The sequence below is a fragment of the Neoarius graeffei genome, chromosome 14, assembly GCF_027579695.1.
Source record: "Neoarius graeffei isolate fNeoGra1 chromosome 14, fNeoGra1.pri, whole genome shotgun sequence".
NCBI lineage: Eukaryota > Metazoa > Chordata > Actinopteri > Siluriformes > Ariidae > Neoarius > Neoarius graeffei.
In genome coordinates, this window is record NC_083582.1 from 7,584,340 (window position 1) to 7,605,877 (window position 21,538).

The 21,538-nt window shown below is 43.8% G+C and overlaps 2 protein-coding genes across 2 annotated transcripts in view; one reads left to right on the forward strand and one right to left on the reverse strand.

The window, feature by feature from the left end:
* Nucleotides 1-21,538, reverse strand: part of lhpp (phospholysine phosphohistidine inorganic pyrophosphate phosphatase) — a 101,714-nt gene that overhangs the window by 47,267 nt on the left and 32,909 nt on the right. The gene's annotated exons all lie outside the window — the stretch shown is intronic.
* LOC132897455 (uncharacterized) lies at nucleotides 486-14,003 on the forward strand. Its single transcript, XM_060938723.1, has 2 exons — nucleotides 486-1,392; nucleotides 13,349-14,003. The coding sequence occupies exon 1, from the start codon at nucleotides 703-705 to the stop codon at nucleotides 1,366-1,368; it is 666 nt and encodes a 221-aa protein (XP_060794706.1). The 5' UTR covers nucleotides 486-702; the 3' UTR covers nucleotides 1,369-1,392; nucleotides 13,349-14,003.

Consider the following 21,538-nt stretch of genomic DNA (forward strand, 5'->3'; position numbering starts at 1 on the left):
ATAAATGTTGACAAAAAATTCTACTATGTTTGTTGTTGTGAACGAGCAAGTCGCCAGGGGTCCGTAACCGGGGTCCGTACCGTAGGATACAGACCTGCTCGCCAGCCAATCAGAGCGCAGAATTTGGACCGCAAAAAAAATACATACAGATATTACATTTATGTTTCATAATAAATGCCGAAATTTAAGAAATGACTGGAAAACCACTGCATACAGTATGTATTGTACTCCATCTTAGGTATGTCATACTCCATCCTGGACACGTCGTACAACATTTTAGATACGTCACACTCCATACCGGATATGTCGGGCAACCTTGTAGATACGTCACACACCATCTCAGTGTGGCAGCGGGGGCGTGGTCAAGCGCCGGTCTGTGACAGGAGGGCGGAGTCAGGGAAGGTAAGTGGCAGAATCACTACACCTGATGTCAATTAACCTGTGTTTGTGTGTGTCTTCCCAGTGACCGCGCCCTATATAAGGAGGGAGAGCAGAGAGCAGAGGAGCTCTTCCCCGAACCAGATGCCGGTTGTGTGGGTGTCTGTGTGAAGTCACTAATGTTTCACTGAAAAGTGTGGCAATAAAAGCTGTATTTTGCAAACCTGATCTCTGTCCTGCCGTCCTCTGTGCTCCACCCTTCGTTAGAACTGTTACAGTGGTGCCGAAACCCGGGACACTGGAGCACAGCAGCCTAACAGCCCCATGGAGTCCTCCCCGTTCGCCGAACTGGTCCACGCCCTCGCCACGGCCCAGCAAAGCCAGCACCAGGCGCTACTCACCCTCCAAAAGGAGCAAGAACAGCGGTTCGAGGCCCTGGTGTTGGCCCAACAAGAAGATCGACAGGCGTTCCGGCACCTCCTCGCGTCGGCGGGGTCCACCAACGCTCCCACCGCGGGCCTGTCCCCCCTCACCCTAACAAAGATGGGCCCGCAGGACGACCCCGAGGCATTCATCACAGTCTTTGAGCAAGTCGCAGAGACCTCAGGGTGGCCGATGGAGCAGCGCACGACGCGCCTCCTCCCCCTGCTAACGGGAGAGGCACAGCTGGCCGCGCTACAGCGCCCCACCGACCACCGGCTGGCCTACACGGACCTTCGCCGGGCCATCCTCCAGCGTGTGGGGCGCACCCCTGAACAGCAGCGTCAGCGCTTCCGCGCTTTGTGCTTGGAGGAAGTCGGCCGGCCGTTCGCGTTTGGCCAGCAACTCTGGGACGCCTGCTGGCGGTGGTTGAGGGCCGACAACCGCGACGCCGAGGGGATCATCGACCAGGTAGTGCTGGAGCAATTCATTGCACGCTTGCCATCAGGTGTAGTGATTCTGCCACTTACCTTCCCTGACTCCGCTCTCCTGTCACAGACTGGTGCTTGACCACGCCCCTGCTGCCACACTCAGGTACGTCACACTCCGTCTCGGATACATCACACTCCATCTCGGGCACGTCAGGCAACCTTTTAGATACGTCACACACCATCTCAGATATATGATACTCCTGTCCTGACATCATTGCCTTACCTCACTAACACACTTGTGGCTGAATGTGTAATGCCCACAGCCATTTTCCAGAATCTATTGTAAAATCTTCTCAGATACGTGGAAGCTGTTATAGCAGCAAAGAGCTGGATCAAATCTGGAATACAACATTCAACAGGTGTGATGGTCACATGTCCACAAACTTTTGGCCATATATTTTACGTCATCCGCCATCTCAGATTTGTGATGCACCATACAACATCTCAGAGACAGTGCCTTGCATAAGTATTCACCCCCGTTTCTGTGAAACACCTACATCATGAAAGAGGGGATCAGTCAAGAGAAGCAACCAGACAGGGGAAGCTGTTCACAGGACAGCCTGGACACTCCACAATGCTGGACTTTAGGAAAGACTGGCAAGATGAGCCATTCTGTTTGGGGTTGGAGACTCTGAACATGTGGGGGAAAAAAAAAATCACTGAAGTTCTTTTGACCCTGGCACAACATATGCTAGAAACCCAACACTGCTTATCACCCTGGTGAAGCATGGTGCTGGTAGCATTATATTGAGATTTGAGGACCCATTCATGGTACTATATCTCATATCCAATTGTTTGCCTTCTCAATACAGTTATATGATAAAAGCCACCTCAGCAACATACTGCTGCTTTCAAGTGTAATTTAAAACTCAAACAAACAGACTGTCATTGGTTTACTTTTAACTTAGACACGTCAGCACAAGTCTTGCATCACATCATTAATACACACCGATGAGCACCGTGTAGGTTGATGCTGTTTGTAAAAGCAGCAATTATGGGTTCATTATGGTAAGGAACTCCTGCAGTGTAGAACGCAGGACAGCTATTATTATCATGGAAGGAAGGATATTGCTCTGGGTGTTTCACAGGAACTGGCATTAGTGTAAATTATAAAGTGCACGATGACTTTCTTCAACCAGGAGTTGTGAAAGCGAATCATCAACAGTCATTAATGATTATAACAGAGAGCAAGGCACGCTTTACCTCCTTCTCACTCTCTGATTCATCAGGTTCAGGCTTTAGAGAGACGCGGTAGAAGAACAGAGAGACAGGCAAGAAATACATTTCAAGGTTTGATTTTTTTTTAGTAAAATCATTTTCCATGACTTCTATCCAACGGCCTTTACCTCATGAAAGGTCATCTTAAATTATTCACAAACAAGCTCTAATAACTGCTTACTGACTGATTAAAAGACACACTAAAACACACACACATATATACACACATTTTATATATATATATATATATATATATATATATATATATATATATATATATATATATATATTAGGCACTGCCTCAAAGCGGAGCTCTCGGAGTGTAAAATGTGTGAATAAATAATCCCACGTTATTTTGTAAAAAGCAAATTAAAAATAAAGCACTGGATAAAACCCATCTATCTTATGGAAATAAAGATACAGATTTCGTTGTCAGATGGTCAGGTGTAGAGCCCTGCACTCCCGCGTGAGTCCCACGGGACCTGCCGCAAAGCAGTGCGGCGCGGGACAAATTTTGAAAGCTCATTGCGGGCGCGGGCGGGACCGGAAGTGCACATATGTGCGCGCGGGCGGGAGCGGGAGAGCACATATGCGGCGCGGGCGGGCGGGAGCGGTGACAAGCTGCAGTCCCGCTAACTAAAAACGTGTTTGAAATAAAATTTATAAATTATTAATTTATGTCTATCATATATAATTTGTGCTGGATATTTTATTTGGCATTAATAACATTTTAAGATGCCTAAATTTGCAGAGAGAGTCAGATTGCCAGATTGAGTGAGGAATGGCATCTTAAATTTGCCATTGATCACCCTAACGGGAAATCCTTTGATCACTCTAATGACTCGCAGTTCACACCCAGCTAGCAAGAGAACCATGAGTGAAGTGATTTACTGCTTGCGTTAGTCTACAACTCTAATCAGAGAGACAGGTTACACAGTGACGGTAGGCTTGACTCAATGCTATCCCAGAAATCCTTCCTGTAATATGCAAATTTGGCTGTCCAATCAGAGGCGGTCAAATTTGCATATTACAGGAAGGATTTCTGGGATAGCATTGAGTCAAGCCTACCGTCACTGTGTAACCTGTCTCTCTGATTAGAGTTGTAGACTAACTCAAGCAGTAAATCAATTCACTTCTCTTACTAGCTCTGCTTTGCAATAAAAAAAAAAAAAAAAAAAAAAAAAAAAAAAAACACCATTGGTACAAAGCAAGCCCATTCACTTTTTTATGCTGATCAGAGAATTACATTGGTTTATGCTGGTCAGAGAATTACATACATGGTTTCTCATGTGATAAAAATGTGCGATTCGCGATTAAATGTTTTAATCGCTTGACAGCACTAATTATTATTATTAGAGACACTACATGCTGAATTCAGAAACAAGGTAAATAATAAACGTGAGCTGTAGATATTTATGCTCAAATCCACTCAAAGTAGGGGGCGGGGCACCATCACGCTGTGTCAAGACAAGAACTTTTCTGAGAAATAACACGAACGTCTGCATCATGCAGGATTTGCGGGCGGGAGCGGGACAAAATATGGCAGGCGCGGGCGGGAGCGGGACTGAAAATCATAATTCTTTGCAGGCGCGTGCGGGAGCGGGACTGCACAATGCGGGCGCGGGCGGGAGCGGGACTGAAAAATCCGACCCGCGCAGACCTCTAGTCAGGTGTTTATGAGATACGTTGCCTCACCCTTACAGTTGGGCTCCCTGTGGTGGTACACGGACGTTGTTCTTTACACACAGGGAGCTCCGCTATCATTGCGTGACATCATGATATGGATATTATTATATTCTCCACCCCAATGTAAACCCCCAAAACACCAACCCAAACATACACACCAAAAAATGAGAAACAGACAAAGAAACAATAAACCAAACGATAAACAAAAGGACCAACATAAAAAGAAGAGCCCATCACAGAACCCACACAGCAAACATCAAAGAACCCATGCACCCAACATCAAAGAACCCATAACTGAAACATCAAAAATCCCAAAGCTGAAACAAAGAACCCAAACATCAAAGAACTCAAAATCAAAACATCAAAGAACCCATAATCAAATAACCCACACACCAAACATCAAAGGACCCAAAATTTAATCAAAGAACCCATAATCAAAACATCAAAGAACCCAAATACCAAAACATAAAAAATAACCCAAAATTGAAACATCAAGGGAACCCATATTCAAAACATCAAAGAACCCACACACCAAACATCAAAGAACCCCTAATCAAATCAAAGGACCCATGCACCAAACATCAAAGAACCCATAATCAAAACATGAAAGAACCCACGCACCAAACATCAAATACACATTATCTAAACATCAAAGTCCCCACACACCAATCATCAAAAGACCCATTCTAAAAACACAATACACCAAACAACCAATACACAAACGAACCCATACACCAGATAAAACACCAGAGAACTAACAGAGCTAAAACAATGTTCCAAGGAACTAAATAACGTCAATCTTCATCTTTCTTCTCATTGAATTTTTACGTGTCCCAACCTGTCAAAATATACCGTTAACATGAAAACCAGAACTACCGTACGTTCATCAGCAGCATTATTCATGTTAACTACGGAGTACGACGGCATTATTCACGTTAACTACGGAGTACGGCGGCATTATTCGTGTTAACTACGGAGTACGACAGCATTATTCGCGTTAACTACGGAGTACGACGGCATTATTCGCGTTAACTACGGAGTATGACGGCATTATTCGCGTTAACTACGGAGTACGACGGCATTATTCGCGTTAACTACAGAGTACGACGGCATTATTCGCGTTAACTACGGAGTACGACGGCATTATTCGCGTTAACTACAGAGTACGACGGCATTATTCGCGTTAACTACGGAGTATGACGGCATTATTCACGTTAACTACAGAGTATAACAGCATTATTCACGTTAACTACAGAGTACAACGGCATTATTCACGTTAACTACGGAGTACAACGGCATTATTCACGTTAACTACGGAGTACAACGGCATTATTCACGTGAACTACGGAGTACAACGGCATTATTCACGTTAACTACAGAGTACAGCGGCATTATTCACGTTAACTACGGAGTACAACGGCATTATTCACGTTAACTACGGAGTACAACGGCATTATTCACGTTAACTACGGAGTACAACGGCATTATTCACGTTAACTACGGAGTACAACGGCATTATTCACGTTAACTACGGAGTACAACGGCATTATTCACGTTAACTACAAAGTACAGCGGCATTATTCACGTTAACTACGGAGTACAACGGCATTATTCACGTTAACTACAGAGTACAACAGCATTATTCATGTTAACTCGCTAGCTAGCATAGTACACAGGTCCTATCACTGAAAGTGTCCAGTTTTCAGTCTAATCCTAGACATCATCACTGAATCCTTTAATCTTAGATGTGATTAGTTCAAAGATCTAACGCTTTTTCCGTGACATCACTGACTGAGCTCATATGTAGCCCCACCCCAAATCAGTTTTATACAGAAGCACTGACAGAGTCTCCGTTTATAGAAAACAGAAAACATTTAAAAAAAACCTCAAATCTGTACAACTGGAATCATCATTTGAGAGAAGTGAAGCGAAGCGTTTAAAGGTAAACTGGGTCATTTGGATGATGATCAAAAGATCAGAGAGAACAATGGGGTTAGTTAAAGGTCAAGCTCTACCTAGTAGCCATTTCCAGCTGCTCGTAAAGGCTTCAAAGTCTCAGGGATCCACTAGAACACTGATTCAAGATCAGCTTTTCCTTTCACAGCTGTAATTGGTCTCATTAGTTTGGCTGGACACACCGACCCAGGATCCACACAGGAGGCGATTTCCATCAGCGAGGCTTCAAAGCGCACCACCCGTCCTGTGTGGTGCGTGGGTGAACCGCAGCGCTGGAGCACAACCTTGAAGATTAGAGGATCAGGACTGCTGGTGAGTCAGTTATGACTTCACACAGCGCTGGAGCTCAATCCCAACACACCGATTAGAAATCGGGCTTCCTCGGGTTTTAGTCAAGACGTGACAAGTGAAAGGGAAATGTTCGTATGGAAGACTAACAGATTCTACAGTCACAGGGAATAGCTCTGATATTACACTCGGGTATCTTCCTGAAGAAACTGTGGTGTCTAAAGTATATGTTTAAATGTGGCTAACCTGGTGCTTAAACACTAAAACTACAAATGCTCTGAAATTAAAACATGTTGCAAAACCTGTCGAAAACTCCGCGCTGTTGAGTTCTGGATTCTGATTGGTCAGAATGCTACTTCAGAGAATCTTTAGTGCTTTTTGGAACAGCATTTTCTTTCATTTGTAATTCTTCTTCACGGTGACAAAGCGATTGGCCGCCATTTTGCTGAGTCGCTTGAGGTGATTATCAAGAAATAGTCAGAGTTCCTCAACCAATCAGAACATGTGATTACCGATAATCACCCGCGTATTTACACTAAAATATTGTTAATCCTTTTTTACTTCCAGCTTTCTTTTTGTCGCTTTCTTTCTGTTTCTTTTCCAGGAGGACTTGAGTTTTGGGGAAAGTGGAGTTACCCCTTAATCACCATTGCTCCCAGGTCTGCTCTAACCTGGAGTGGTAGCACCTGCCTGGGTTCCAGCTATGGGTTAAACAGTACATCACCCATAAGGCGCTGGCAGCAGGGCGCTTTTCGGTGCAATGTGACAGATGAACCCAACAGGGTCAATGGCACACCACCAGATGGCATGCGGAAGAGCCACTCAAATGGCCAACGGATGGCATCACTTGGCAAGTCAGTTGTCACTGCGGGGCAACTTCCATACCTGTCAGGTCTGTTGCACTTTTGTGCACCACTTGGCATCAGGTCTGGAGGTTCAGAGAGACAACACGATGGGGCCATGATATTGTCTTACCTTAGCGTGCAAGGCGCTTCGTTAGGAGAGGAGAATAAGTCTGGTGTGGGCCTCACGGCCCATCTGTGTTTCTGCGCATCGTAATGAAGTGGTCATCATCGCTAGCGATGGACAGCTGACGATGAGGACAGTGGAGTTTGTAACAACGCGAGCTACATTTTCCTTCTGACTTTAGCCCCTTCAACACAGCCTGTTCAAGATGGGAATTTTTTCCACCTTGTGTTCTGTGTAAAAGGTCCAAATACGGAATGGAGGGTCTGTGGTGTTCTGCTTCTGAGCTGGAACGATTGGTACTAACAGACTCGGGATCAATGTCTATGTAAAAGGTCCAGCCGACATTGTGGAACAGGGGTGCGACATTCAAATGTCTCTATCTACGGCATCTAAGGTCCATGCGACTTTCTGCCTTGAATCGCTTCCCTTTTCTCTTCCAACATATTTCTGATCGCACAAACAAGATGCTCGGCAAATCTGCATACATTTGATGAGTGCTATAAATGTGCACAGCTAGCAAAAGCATCTCAACACTCGGTTCACCAGCCGTTATTGTTTTGAAAGCAACGCTGGTATGCTTGTGGTATTTGTATTTACAATGTGTAGTATGCTATACATCACACCAGACGCTGACGCACCATTGTGTTACACGTCACACCTCTGGTTCTGGAACAGAGGAATACTATCTAAAAACGTACGTTGCTGCGTCTTCATGTTGACTTTTTTTTTCTTATGGTTCAGTGGAAACAACCAAAAGGTGGCATATTGAGGGTTTTTTTAACAGCAATATAGTAAACAATAATAATAATAAAAAGTTGAACTTATATTGTGCCTTTCACACACCCAAGGTCGCTTTGAAGAGAAAAAAAAAATCCACCAAAAGAGGATCAGGATGTAATTCCAGTGGGATAGCTGCCCACAATCCCACCAAAAGGCACATGAGGGTATGTCCCACACTACAACGCCACCAGGCAACATCGCGCAGAGCACCGTGCCGTGGATTCACAAAGCGAGCACAGAAACACCACCACACAGGGCACTGGACAACCCTGATGTTAAAGAGAGCAGCAAGGCATTACCCATAGCAGAGCAAGGCCTGAAGGAAACCAACACCCAAAACTGGGTCTGGAGCTACAGCACAACCGGCAGACAAAACATTCAAACAAAGAACATTCAAACAATACAAACACAAAAAGAAAAACGGAAAACCAAAAACATGAGTACTCAATGGTGGGATCTCTGTTACCCCTTTTCCACCAAATCAGTTCCAGGGCTGGTTCGGGGCCAGTGCTGGTGCTGGTTCACAACTCGTTCAACTTGCGAGCCAGCCGAGAACCAGTTTGCTTTTCCATAGCTTGCGGTGCTAAGGGAAGCCACGTCATTATGTCAGTTACGTCGCTGTATACGTCAGTTATGTCGCTACGTTTGCATAAACCTTGGCGCGAATATCGAAGCAAAAACAACATGGAAGAAACAGCAGCAACAACAACAATAATAATAATGGATGACTTCGCGTTTGTACAGCTGCTGCTTCTCGTCGCTTAAAAATGGCGAACTTTCGCGGTCTTGTTATTGTTGTTGGTCTTAACAACTCCACCCCCCCGCTGACGTAAGCAGTTCTTTCCTCTGGCCCAGCAGAGAGTCGGTGCTAGCCTGGAACCGGTTTTTCTGGCCCCAGAGCCAGTTCATCAGTGGAAACAAAACCCGGTTCCAAACTAAGCACTGGCCCCGAACCAGCCCTGGAACTGCTTTGGTGGAAAAGGGGTGTGTGTAAAAGGGGCTTTAATAACTTCAAGAGAGAAAAGCAGGAACGACTGTTTACAGCTGCTATTACGTAAGAGAACAGGAACCAAGTTGTTTCCCAAACACTGAATGTAACTATCCATCCATCCATTATCTATAACCGCTTATCGTGTGCAGGGTTGCGTGCAAGCTGGAGCCTATCCCAGCTGACTATGGGCGAGAGGTGGGGTACACCCTGGACAAGTCGCCAGATCATTGCAGGGCTAACACAAAGAGACAAACAACTATAGAGATCTTGCAGTCACGTGACCGGAAAGTACACAACCGCCATCTTGTCGGTCAACAGCACAGCTGAATACTGCTGCACTCATGTACAGAATGGATCAATTTCAACCAACGGACTACACGGCTCATTTTTCTAATGAACAGATAACTAGATATATGTCTAAAATAAACGATCTACAGATTAGTGACCCTTATGGCTTACCGGACGGAGTTTTCACGACCGTGTCAGTGGATGTTGAACTGCCAGAGGTGGAATACCCGGACATGTATAATTCCCTCATCAACTTTCCCTCGCTGTTCAGTGGAGAAGCACTGCGTGCTTATAAATCTCTGGACAGTTATCTTTACAGAAATTCAGGATTTGTCAGCGACTCAAATGTGGCATCTTGTAAACAAGAAAATGATCCTCACTGGACGGGTAAGTCACTTAAGTATTGAGTATAGCACTGACCAGCGGATTATAGAACAGAATAAGGTAATTCCAGCTGTAATTCCAAATTGTCCGTCTTGTTTACCATGGATCTGGCATTGGAGAGGTAGAGGCTTAGCAGTGGAGATTTGAGTGGCTGTTTTCTGAGCTTAGTCAACAGGCCGGCTCTGCAGCCTCGCTTTTGCTTCCTCTCCCGGCGCCGCCTCCTTCGCTTTGCTTCCAATAACAATCCACGGAGACCCCGCTGGTCACGCTATCTCGTCCGGAATGTTTTTTTTTCTCGTCCGGAATGTTGTGCATGCGATGGAAATCGCTACAAACCGTCATTTTCTGCTGGAAACCAATGTCCAGTAAGTCCATACAGTTGTAGTGGATATTGAAGTCCGGTACAGACGAACAACACGCAAAAATACACACAAAAAACATAAAAAACGTGCACAGGTAGGGAGAGCTTGTAGCCGCAGCCATTGTAGTAGAATTGTATATAGTAGGTTTTTCCAGAAGAAAAGGTAGAAGTAGAAGCAGAAGTAGAACCAGAAGTAGAAGTAGAAGGCCGAAATATGGCGTTTGACCGACAAGATGGCGTCTGTCACAATCTGGATCGGCTGTGACATCACATGCAAGTGCTCCATTCACACTCACGGTCAATTCAGAGCTACCAATTAGCCTAATTTGCATGTCTTTGGACTGTGGGGGAAACCAGAGCACCCGGAGGAAACCCACGCAGACACGGGGAGGACATGCAAACTCCACTCCACACAGAAAGGCCCCTGTCGACCACCTGGCTCGAACCTTCTTGCTGTGAGGCAACAGTGCTAATCACTACACCACCGTGCTGCCCCTGAATTTAACTATTAATGGATTAAACAGTAATTGCAGGAGTTCCTTACCATAATCATTCAGAATTTGCTATCGTAGTATAAAGGAATAAACACTGTTGTAAATATAATAAAATAATCAGCGTTTGGGTGGTAACAGTAACTCAGCTTTATCACATTACACCACTCATGATTATTTTCCTACGATACAACGCACAGTGTTTATTCCTAAAACACCAGGATTATGCACTGATGTTATTAAGTCCATCTTATTTGGAAGGCAAAAAAAGGGCTACATTTTCTCTCCAGCCGCTTTTCTCACATTCTGATGAAGATCTGATGGTAGATTTTGGTTCAGACTGGTGTACAGTGAGTCCTGGAAGACACTTGCAAAAGCTCACTATGGTAAAGTGAAAGTCTTGATTGGATGCTAGATCTACCTTGTCTTTCCACAGTGGAGACGTATTAACCGTTAGACCCTGGTCACTGCAGCTCGTGACGGGTTTGCGAATACTTGGCGAAGAAAAATTGGCAGCATTGCCACCAATCGTGCGATGCACCGCGAATGTTCTTTGAGTTTCGTGAGTTGTGTTTTGGTGTGTCTCAGCCTCATGAGTGGCCAAAAACTTAGCGAAAAATTTCAACCCATGCACTGAAATTTGGTAGCAATGTTTGTCGGCAAACTAAGCAGCAAATACTCATAGATGGATTTGGGAATACTTCCCGAAGCTCGGGGAAGCATTGCCATGCATCACCACCAAACGCCTCATTTTTCATCGATAAGCCATCGCAAAGTATTGCGAGCTGTAGTGTGACTGTAGCGATTAGTCTTCGAATGCTTTTATGGAATCTTAAAGTGCCATCAGAGATGTTTGTGCAAGGCAAAAAAAACCAAACAGTTGACAGATCTTGTGTAAAGTAGAGATAGATATTAGATAATATTTAGACTGCACTAGCATCAAAACAGATCAAGCATGTGGTAATTTCTGTGGTCACATTGATGTAGAATTACAGTTTCGATTTAGAACGAGCTGCTTGATTAATAGTCATGTCATCTGACCAGCTAGACATGTTTTTATTTTTCTTTCCTTTTCATCCGCATTTCATAACATCAAAACACTAAACGGTTGCAAATTCCATCTGAGATATAAACAACGTAGTTTCTGAAATCCCTTATAGAACATAGACAACGTGAGAAAGAGACAATATTGCTCTTAGACCACAGTGCTGTTGGATTCATTATCGTTTCCACTGTAGTATTCCATTCCTTCCTTCATTTCTTTTAATACCAATAATCCTTGCTTGTGTCCTTCATTCCTTTCTCTCTTTTTTATTCCACCATTTACTCTTTCTTCTTCCACATCCTTCCATTTTTTTTAAAATTCCTTCTGTTTTCTTTCTCCCTTCCTTGAGTCTGGTTCTGTCCATGCATTTCCTTCCTTTGTTTCTTTGTTCTTCCCTTCATTATACTTCCTTCCTTCCTTCCTTCCTTCCTTCCTTCCTTCCTTCCGATTGCTTCCTTCCTTCCGTTTGCTTGCTTCCTTCCTTCCGCTTCTTTCCTTCCTTCAGTTTGCTTGCTTCTTTCTTTCCATCCTTCCTTCTATCCTTCACTTTGCTACCTTCCTTCCTTCCTTTTCCCCTTCTTCCTTCCCTTCCTTTGTTTTTTCTCTTTCCTTCCTTCAGTTTGCTTCCGTCTTTCCTTTCTCCAGTTTGCTTCCGTCTTTCCTTTCTCCAGTTTGCTTCCGTCTTTCCTTTCTCCAGTTTGCTTCCGTCTTTCCTTTCTCCAGTTTGCTTCCGTCTTTCCTTTCTCCAGTTTGCTTCCGTCTTTCCTTTCTCCTTTCTTTTTTTCTCTTTCCTTCCTTTCTTCTTTCTTCATTTTCTCTTTCCTTCCTTTTTTCTTTCTTTCCTTCCTTCTCCTTCCTTCTTCCTTTCCTTCCATCAGTTTCCTTCCTTCTTTCTTTCTTTGCTTCAGGTTGTTTCCTTCCTTCATTCCTTCCTTCAGCTTGCTTGCTTCCTTCTTTCCTCCGGTTTGCTTCCTTCCTTCCTTCAGTTTGCTTCCTTCAGTTTCCTTCCTTCCTTCCTTGCTGAGTATGCCCTTTCTTTAAGGGCAGCAGGATGGGGTAGTGGTTAGTACTGATGCCTCACAGCAAGAAGGTTCCTGGTTCGAACTTCACGGCCAACAGGGATCTTTCTGCATGGAGCTTGCATGTTCTCCCTGTATATGTTTGGATTTCCTCTGGGTGCTCTGGTTTCCCCCACAGTTCAAAAAAGACATGCAGATTGGGTAAAAACACCCAGCCACTGGGCTTGCACAAGCCAATGCATACTTCGTGCCAGTCCCAATCCTGGATAGATTGGGGAGGGCTGTGTCAGGAAGGACATCCGGTGTAAAACCTACACCAAATCAAATATGCGGAACAGATCGACTGTGGTGATCCCTAATGGGAGCAGCCAAAAGAAGTAGTAGTATGCCTTTTCTTTCCTTCAGTATGCTTCCTACCTTCCACATCTGCTCCATGCAGACCCTCCACTGGTTTCTTACAAGGCTCAGTACTTGGTCCTCTCCCTCTATACCTGTTCTGTCAGTGAGGTCATATTCTCACAAGGGTTTTCATGCCATTGCTATGCTGATGACATTCAATTCATTGTCACCTCTCCTCCATCAGCTACTCGTGTTTCTACACAGATCTCAGCATGCTTGGCAGCTTACCACGTGAAACTAAATCCCAGCAAGTCTGAGCTTCTGTGCATCCCTGGAGATGCATCCTCATGTCAAGATCTCAATCTCCCTGGACAAAGCTGATCTCACCATCTGTCATGTAACTTTGGGGCAACCATGGACATTCAACTTTCCTTCTTGCCTCAGTCAAGGATTTCTACTGACAGTGGCCACTCAGGTGCTTGTTGAGTCTCTTGTCATTTCAAGACTGGACTACTGCAACTTGCTCCTGGCAGGTCTGCCTGTGTGCGGATGCATCATTCAACTTCTGCAACTCATCCAGAATGCCGCTGCATGACTTGCTTTCGAGCTCCACAAGTTCTCCAAGACTACCCCGCTGTTATACATCCCCCAGGTGTGGCTTCCTGTAACTGCCCACATTAGATTTAAAACACTGATGGACCAGTCCTCACCTACCTTAAAGCTCTGATCATACCCCACCACACTGCACTACACTACACTACCTCCAATCCTCTCGCACTACTCGACTCGACCCACCAACCCTCAGGGTACAAGGAAGGCATGTATCAAGACTTCTCTGTTCTAGCACCCTAGATGTCTGAAAAACTGAGTCACTAACTGTCTTCAGACCTACCTCATCTCAGAGCACTTAAATTAGCATTTTGCTACTTGTTTTTTTTTTATTATTTTCTTTTAAATGGTACTATGGTACTGGTATTCCCTGACTTGCACTGGTGTAAGTCAGGTGTGTGTGGTGTAAATTCAGTTTGTGGGGTGTAAATTGGGTGTGTGGGATGCAAATCAGGTTTGTGTGGTGTGAACCAGTTGTGTGTGGTATAAATCATGTTTGTGTGTTGTGTATGGTGTAAATCAAGTGTGCGCGAGATGCAAATCAAGCATGTGAGGTATAAATCATGTTTGTGAAATGTAAATCAGGTCTGTGTGGTGTAAATCAGGTGCGCGTGGTGTAAATCAGGTGTGCATGGTGTAAATCAGACGTGCATGGTATAAATCAGGTGTGTGAGTTATAAAGCATGTTTGTGTGGTGTAAATCAGGTGTGCAAGATGCAGATAAGGTGTGTGAGAATAAGATCAGGCATGCAAGATGTAAATCAGGTGTGTGAGATACAAATCAGGTATGTGTGGTGTAAATAAGGCGAGTGTGGTGTACATCAGGCGTGCATGGTGTAAATCAGGTGTGTGAATTATAAATCATGTTTGTGTGGTATAAATCAGGTGTGCATGGTGTAAATCAGGTGTGTGAGTTATAAATCATGTTTGTGTGGTGTAAATCAGGTGTGCAAGATGCAGATAAGGTGTGTGAGATGCAGGTCAGGCATGTAAGATGTAAATCATGTGTGTGAGTTATAAATCATGTTTGCGTGGTGTAAATCAGGTGTGTGAGTTATAAATCATGCTCGTGTGGTGTAAATCAAGCATGCGTGGTGTAAATCAGGTGTGTGAGTTATAAATCATGCTCGTGTGGTGTAAATCAAGCATGCGTGGTGTAAATCAGGTGTGTGAGTTATAAATCATGCTTCGTGTGGTGTAAATCAGGGGCGCGTGGTGTAAATCAGGTGTGTGAGTTATAAATCAAGCATGCGTGGTGTAAATCAGGTGCACGTGGTGTAAATCAGGTGTGTGAGTTATAAATCATGCTCGTATGGTGTAAATCAGGCGTGCGTGGTGTAAATCAGGTGTGTGAGTTATAAATCATGCTTGTGTGGTGTAAATCAGGTGCGCGAGATGATGATCAGGTGCGCGAGATGAAGATCAGGCGTGTGAGATGCAAATCAGGTTTGCATTTGTACATACAGTGGTGCTTGGAAGTTTGTGAACCCTTTAGAAATTTTCTATATTTCTGCATAAATATGACCTAAAACATCATCAGATTTTCACACAAGTCCTAAAAGTAGATAAAGAGAACCCAGTTAAACAAATGAGACAAAAATATTATACTTGGTCATTTATTTATTGAGGAAAATGATCCAATATTACATATCTGTAAGTGGCAAAAGTATGTGAACCTTTGCTTTCAGTAGCTGGTGTGACCCCCTTGTGCAGCAATAACTGCAACTAAACGTTTGCGGTAACTGTTGATCAGTCCTGCACACCGGCTTGGAGGAATTTTAGCCCGTTCCTCCGTACAGAACAGCTTCAACTCTGGGATGTTGGTGGGTTTCCTCACATGAACTGCTCGCTTCAGGTCCTTCCACAACATTTCCATCGGATTAAGGTCAGGACTTTGACTTGGCCATTCCAAAACATTCACTTTATTCTTCTTTAACCATTCTTTAGGAGAGCGACTTGTGTGCTTAGGGTCGTTGTCTTGCTGCATGACCCACCTTCTCTTGAGATTCAGTTCATGGACAGATGTCCTGACATTTTCCTTTAGAATTCACTGGTATAATTCAGAATTCATTGTTCCATCAATGATGGCAAGCCGTCCTGGCCCAGATGCAGCAAAACAGGCCCAAACCATGACACTACCACCACTATGTTTCACAGATGGGATAAGGTTCTTATGCTGGAATGCAGTGTTTTCCTTTCTCCAAACATAACGCTTCTCATTTAAACCAAAAAGTTCTATTTTGTTCTCATCCATCCACAAAATTTTTCCAATAGCCTTCTGGCTTGTCCACGTGATCTTTAGCAAACTGCAGACGAGCAGCAATGTTCTTTTTGGAGAGCACTGGCTTTCTCCTTGCAACCCTGCCATGCACACCATTGTTGTTCAGTGTTCTCCTGATGGTGGACTCACAAATATTAACATTAGCCAATGTGAGAGAGGCCTTCAGTTGCTTAGAAGTTACCCTGGGGTCTTTTGTGACCTCGCCGACTATTACACGCCTTGCTCTTGGAGTGATCTTTGTTGGTCAACCACTCCTAGGGAGGGTAACAATGGTCTTGAATCTCCTCCATTTGTACACAATCCGTCTGACTGTGGATTGGTGGAGTCCAAACTCTTTAGAGATGGTTTTGTAACCTTTTCCAGCCTGATGAGCATCAACAACGCTTTTTCTGAGGTCCTCAGAAATCTCCTTTGTTCATGCCATGATACACTTCCACAAACATGTGTTGTGAAGATCAGACTTTGATAGATCCCTGTTCTTTAAATAAAACAGGGTGCCCACTCACACCTGATTGTCATCCCATTGATGGAAAACACCCGACTCTAATTTCACCTTCAGATTAACTGCTAATCCTAGAGGTTCACAAACTTTTGCCACTCACAGATATGTAATATTGGATCATTTTCCTCAATAAATAAATGACCAAGTATAATATTTTTGTCTCATTTGTTTAACTGGGTTCTCTTTATCTACTTTTAGGACTTGTGTGAAAATCTGATGATGTTTTAGGTCATATTTATGCAGAAATATAGAAAATTCTAAAGGGTTCACAAACTTTCAAGCACCACTGTATGTCTGTCACTTCACTGTCAAAAGCATAATTGTGTGCACGTGTCTGTGTGGTATAAACTGTTGAGTCACACAGTGTCTTTAAACCACACAAGTTGCTCAGTAAATAAGACCAACCAACCACACACACACACACACTAAATTACCCTTAAAGGAACAGTCCACCGTACTTCCATAATGAAATATGCTCTTATCTGAATTGAGACGAGCTGCTCCGTACCTCTCCGAGCTTTGCGCGACCTCCCAGTCAGTCAGACGCGCTGTCACTCCTGTTAGCAATGTAGCTAGGCTCAGCATGGCCAATGGTATTTTTTGGGGCTGTAGTTAGATGCGACCAAACTCTTCCGCGTTTTTCCTGTTTACATAGGTTTATATGACCAGTGATATGAAACAAGTTCAGTTACACAAATTGAAACGTAGCGATTTTCTATGCTATGGAAAGTCTGCACTATAATGACAGGCGTACTAACACCTTCTGCGCGCTTCGGCAGCGCATTGATACGGAGCTCAGATATCAATGCGCTGTCGAAGCGCGCAGAAGGTGTTAATACGCCTGTCATTATAGTGCGGACTTTCCATAGCATAGAAAATCGCTACGTTTCAATTTGTGTAACTGAACTTGTTTCATATCACTGGTCATATAAACCTATGTAAACAGGAAGAACGTGGAAGAGTTTGGTCGCATCTAACTACAGCCCCAAAAAATACCATTGGCCATGCTGAGCCTAGCTACATTGCTAACAGGAGTGACAGCGCATCTGACTGACTGGGAGGTCGCGCAAAGCTCGGACAGGTACGGAGCAGCTCGTCTCAATTCAGATAAGAGCATATTTCATTATGGAAGTACGGTGGACTGTTCCTTTAATAGAGCCTCATATAACAGGCCTAACACAGCATCCGCTCATACCGGTATCCTATCGACTGCACTACATAGGGTATATACACTGCCCTCCACAATTATTGACACCCTTTGTAAAGTTGAGTAAAAAGGGTTTTTTAAAAAAATCCACCTTTTGGTGAAGTCGCTTCATTTCACACTGAAAAAATTAGAAAAACCTTTAACTAACATTTATTCAGAGAAAAACAAAATCCCTCATCAAAAAATAAATCATTTTCAACAAAAACACATGTGCCACTATTATTGGTACCCCGGAAACGATAGTGAACACCATGTACCTGAACCATGTTTCCATTTAAATTGTACATGTTTGAGTTGATTGGAGTGTGTAGGAACTTTCAAGCTGTAATCCATGACTTCCTGATTAACTGGGGAACAAATATGAGGTGACACAGAGAACAAATTCCCTCAACATTAACGTGGGGAAGATAAGAGACACACAAACCCAATGAGGGAGAAGTGTGTTGACCTTCATAAGTCAGGGAATGGTTATAAAAAAATGACTACTCGGCTGAAAAATGTTCATTTCTACTGTTAGGGCAAAAATTTAAAAAAAAGTGGGCGCTAACTGGAACTGTTACACACTCACCTGGAAGAGGACTGGAGTTTATTTTGCCCCCATTTTTCTTTCCTTCTTCCTTCCTTCCTTTGTATCCTTCCTTCTTAGCCCCTGCTTCCTTCCTTTCTTTCCTTGCTCCCGTCATTTCTTTTTCCTTCTTGGTTCTTGCACCCTTCCTGCCTTCTTTGCATCCTTCCTTCCTTCATTTCTTTCACCTTTCTTTTTCTCTTCTTACAGTTTAATATGAACTGCTTTTAGGCCCTGTCCACATGGCAACGGATTCAGGTGAATCTGATAAAATTTTTTATCGTTTCGGCTTGGCGTCCACACGGCACCGGCGTTTTGGGTGCCCCAAAACGATATTTTTTGAGAACGGTTTCCAGAGTGGAAAAATCTGGCAACGGCGCCGTTGCGAAGTCGTCTGGATGAGTAGAACGGATTTGTTTACGATGACGTCACAACCACATGACTAGAACAAGTCATCACGCCGGGTAGAAGAAGGGGTTTATGCGCATGCGTCTACTTCTTCTATTGTTCTGGTGTCTCCGATGGGACCGTCTTACAGCGCACGTAGAGGTGTGGCATGTGTATTGCATCGTTTTCAGCAAGCGTTGCGTTGCCATATGGACCTGATATTTTACTGATCCGTTGCCCATGTGGACGCGATATTTTTTTTACCCGCTAAAAAAAATCTCGTTGCCGTTGTCGTGTGGATGTAGCCTTAGGGTTATTTTATAAATGTACATGCGCATACACACACACTGGTGTGTTAGTGTTTGGTGTAAAAGTGTTATTAGGGACTGTGTTAAAGTGTTTGTGTTTCACAGTTGTCTCTTTATGGAATAATAAACTGACTGGAAGTTGCTGAAGCGTGAGGAATTCCACAACACGGAGAGCTCCGGAATTCCACTGGGAATGATGAGGACTGAATAATGAGATCAGTGCACAGTACCGTGTGTTCAACACATACAGTGTAAAGAGCTATACAGGCAGTAGATACACACACACACACAGTCTATATGTTCACACACAAGGCTTTAAGTGTGTGTGTGTGTGTGTGTGTGTGTGTGTGGTAAAAGCACAGAGATGGCTGTATTTATCCATGCTGTGTGAAAAAAGCAATGTTGACTTTGCATAAACAGAGCAGCGAGGAAAACCCCTCACACTCTCTCACACACACACACCTGTATGAAAATGTCCATTTCTACTGTTAGGGCAATAATTAAAAAGTGGACACCAGCTGGAACTGTTACTAACTCACCTGGAAGAGGAGCCAAGTTTATTTTGTCCACACGTCTAGTGAGAAGGAGGGTAAGAGAGGCAAATAAAAAAAACCCCAAAGATTACTGCTGGTGAATTACAAGAAAAAATAAAATCTTGGGGTTTCCGAGTCTCCAAACCCCCCATCAGACTCCACGTCCATGCCAACAGATTATTTGGAAGTTTCCAGAAACAACCTTTTCTGTCAGTTAACCACAAACGTAAGCTCCTGAAGTCTGCGAAACGCTACCACAACTTTGACGGGAACTGTGCTCTCTGGTCTGATGGAACAAAAACGGAGCTTTTTGGCAATAAACACTCACGGTGGGTTTGGTGTAAAAAGAAGGATGGCGATAATGAAAAGAACCCGATCCCAAGTGTCAAATATGGTGGAGGTTCTGTGATGTTTGGGGCTGTTTTTCCTCCAAAGGCCCTGAAAGCTTGTTAGGGTCCATGGCATCATGGACTCCATGAAACACCAGGACATTTTAAATCAGAATCTGGCTCCTCTGACAGGAAACTAAAACTGGGTCGTCATTGGATCTTCCAGCAGGACACGGGCGCAGATAGAGGGGGGGATGGGGGGGATTCGTCCCACCCAGATTTAAATTCACCTCGTTCGGTCCCCCCCCACACTTATAGGGAGGAAAAAACGTCTATGCTGTCTTTCTTTGCATAAGGCAAACCTCACGGAAAAATCAAAAGACTAATTACCATTCGGTTTATTGAGGTGCACAGCAGTACAGACATAGTTGCAACTGTGCAGACTGCACGGGTTGCGAGCTCGAGCTTGGTTGCTATGGTTACCCACAAGTTTGACAGGCATATCGGGGACAGCGCCTCCTAGTTCAGGACCCCAACACGGCATGATGAAGGGTGCCAAAAGGCAGAAAACGATTGCATCGTTTTTTTCAAAAAAAAAAAAAAAACACGATTGTAAGTAAACTGTGCCTTACTTTATCATATCACCTTGCAATTTTTTGATAGTCTGTTCAAAGTAATGTCGTAGTGAAAGTAAAATCGTACGGAGTAGAGATGCCTTTCTGGTAGCCTCCTTCTTTCGGTGGCAGCCTGTAGATACAGTGCTCAGAAGGCAGTTTTAATGTTTAATCTGGCGTTCCCTGCCATAATTTCAGCGATCATATTGTTTCATAAGGAAACTTTGCGAAGAGTTGTTGACTGACTGCCGCTCACGCAACACACAGGCATAGTTAGAAAGTCAGGATGCACTGGTTTACACTTTACACACACACACACACACACGTAGCCCAGCCTCTCGCTATGTTTAACAGTTGGAACTTAGCGGTTTTAAAACTAGTTTTGCAATTTCTGTGCGTGATGATAATGTGTAAACTTTGGATTTCCATAGGCTATGTTAAAATGTTCTCATTGTCCTGGCCTGCAGGTAGTTCCTGGTGATGGCAGTGAGGGAGGTGAAATAACATGTATACACACTACCGTTCAAAAGTTTGGGGTCACCTAGACAATTTTGTGTTTTCCATGAAAAGTCACACTTTTATTTACCACCATAAGTTGTAAAATGGATAGAAAATATAGTCAAGACATTTTTCTGGCCATTTTGAGCATTTAATCGACCCCACAAATGTGATGCTCCAGAAACTCAATCTGCTCAAAGGAAGGTCAGTTTTATAGCTTCTCTAAAGAGCTCAACTGTTTTCAGCTGTGCTAACATGATTGTACAAGGGTTTTCTAATCATCCATTAGCCTTCTGAGGCAATGAGCAAACACATTGTACCATTAGAACACTGGAGTGAGAGTTGCTGGAAATGGGCCTCTATACACCTATGGAGATATTGCACCAAAAACCAGACATTTGCAGCTAGAATAGTCATTTACCACATTAGCAATGTATAGAGTGGATTTCTGATTAGTTTAAAGTGATCTTCATTGAAAAGAACAGTGCTTTTCTTTCAAAAATAAGGACATTTCAAAGTGACCCCAAACTTTTGAACGGTAGTGTGTGTGTATATATACACACACACACACATACACAAAAAAAATGGAATCATTTGCTGA

Bases quoted from the DNA above. Each gene is read 5' to 3' on its own strand.
- LOC132897455 (XM_060938723.1), top strand. From the start codon at position 703: ATGGAGTCCTCCCCGTTCGCCGAACTGGTCCACGCCCTCGCCACGGCC.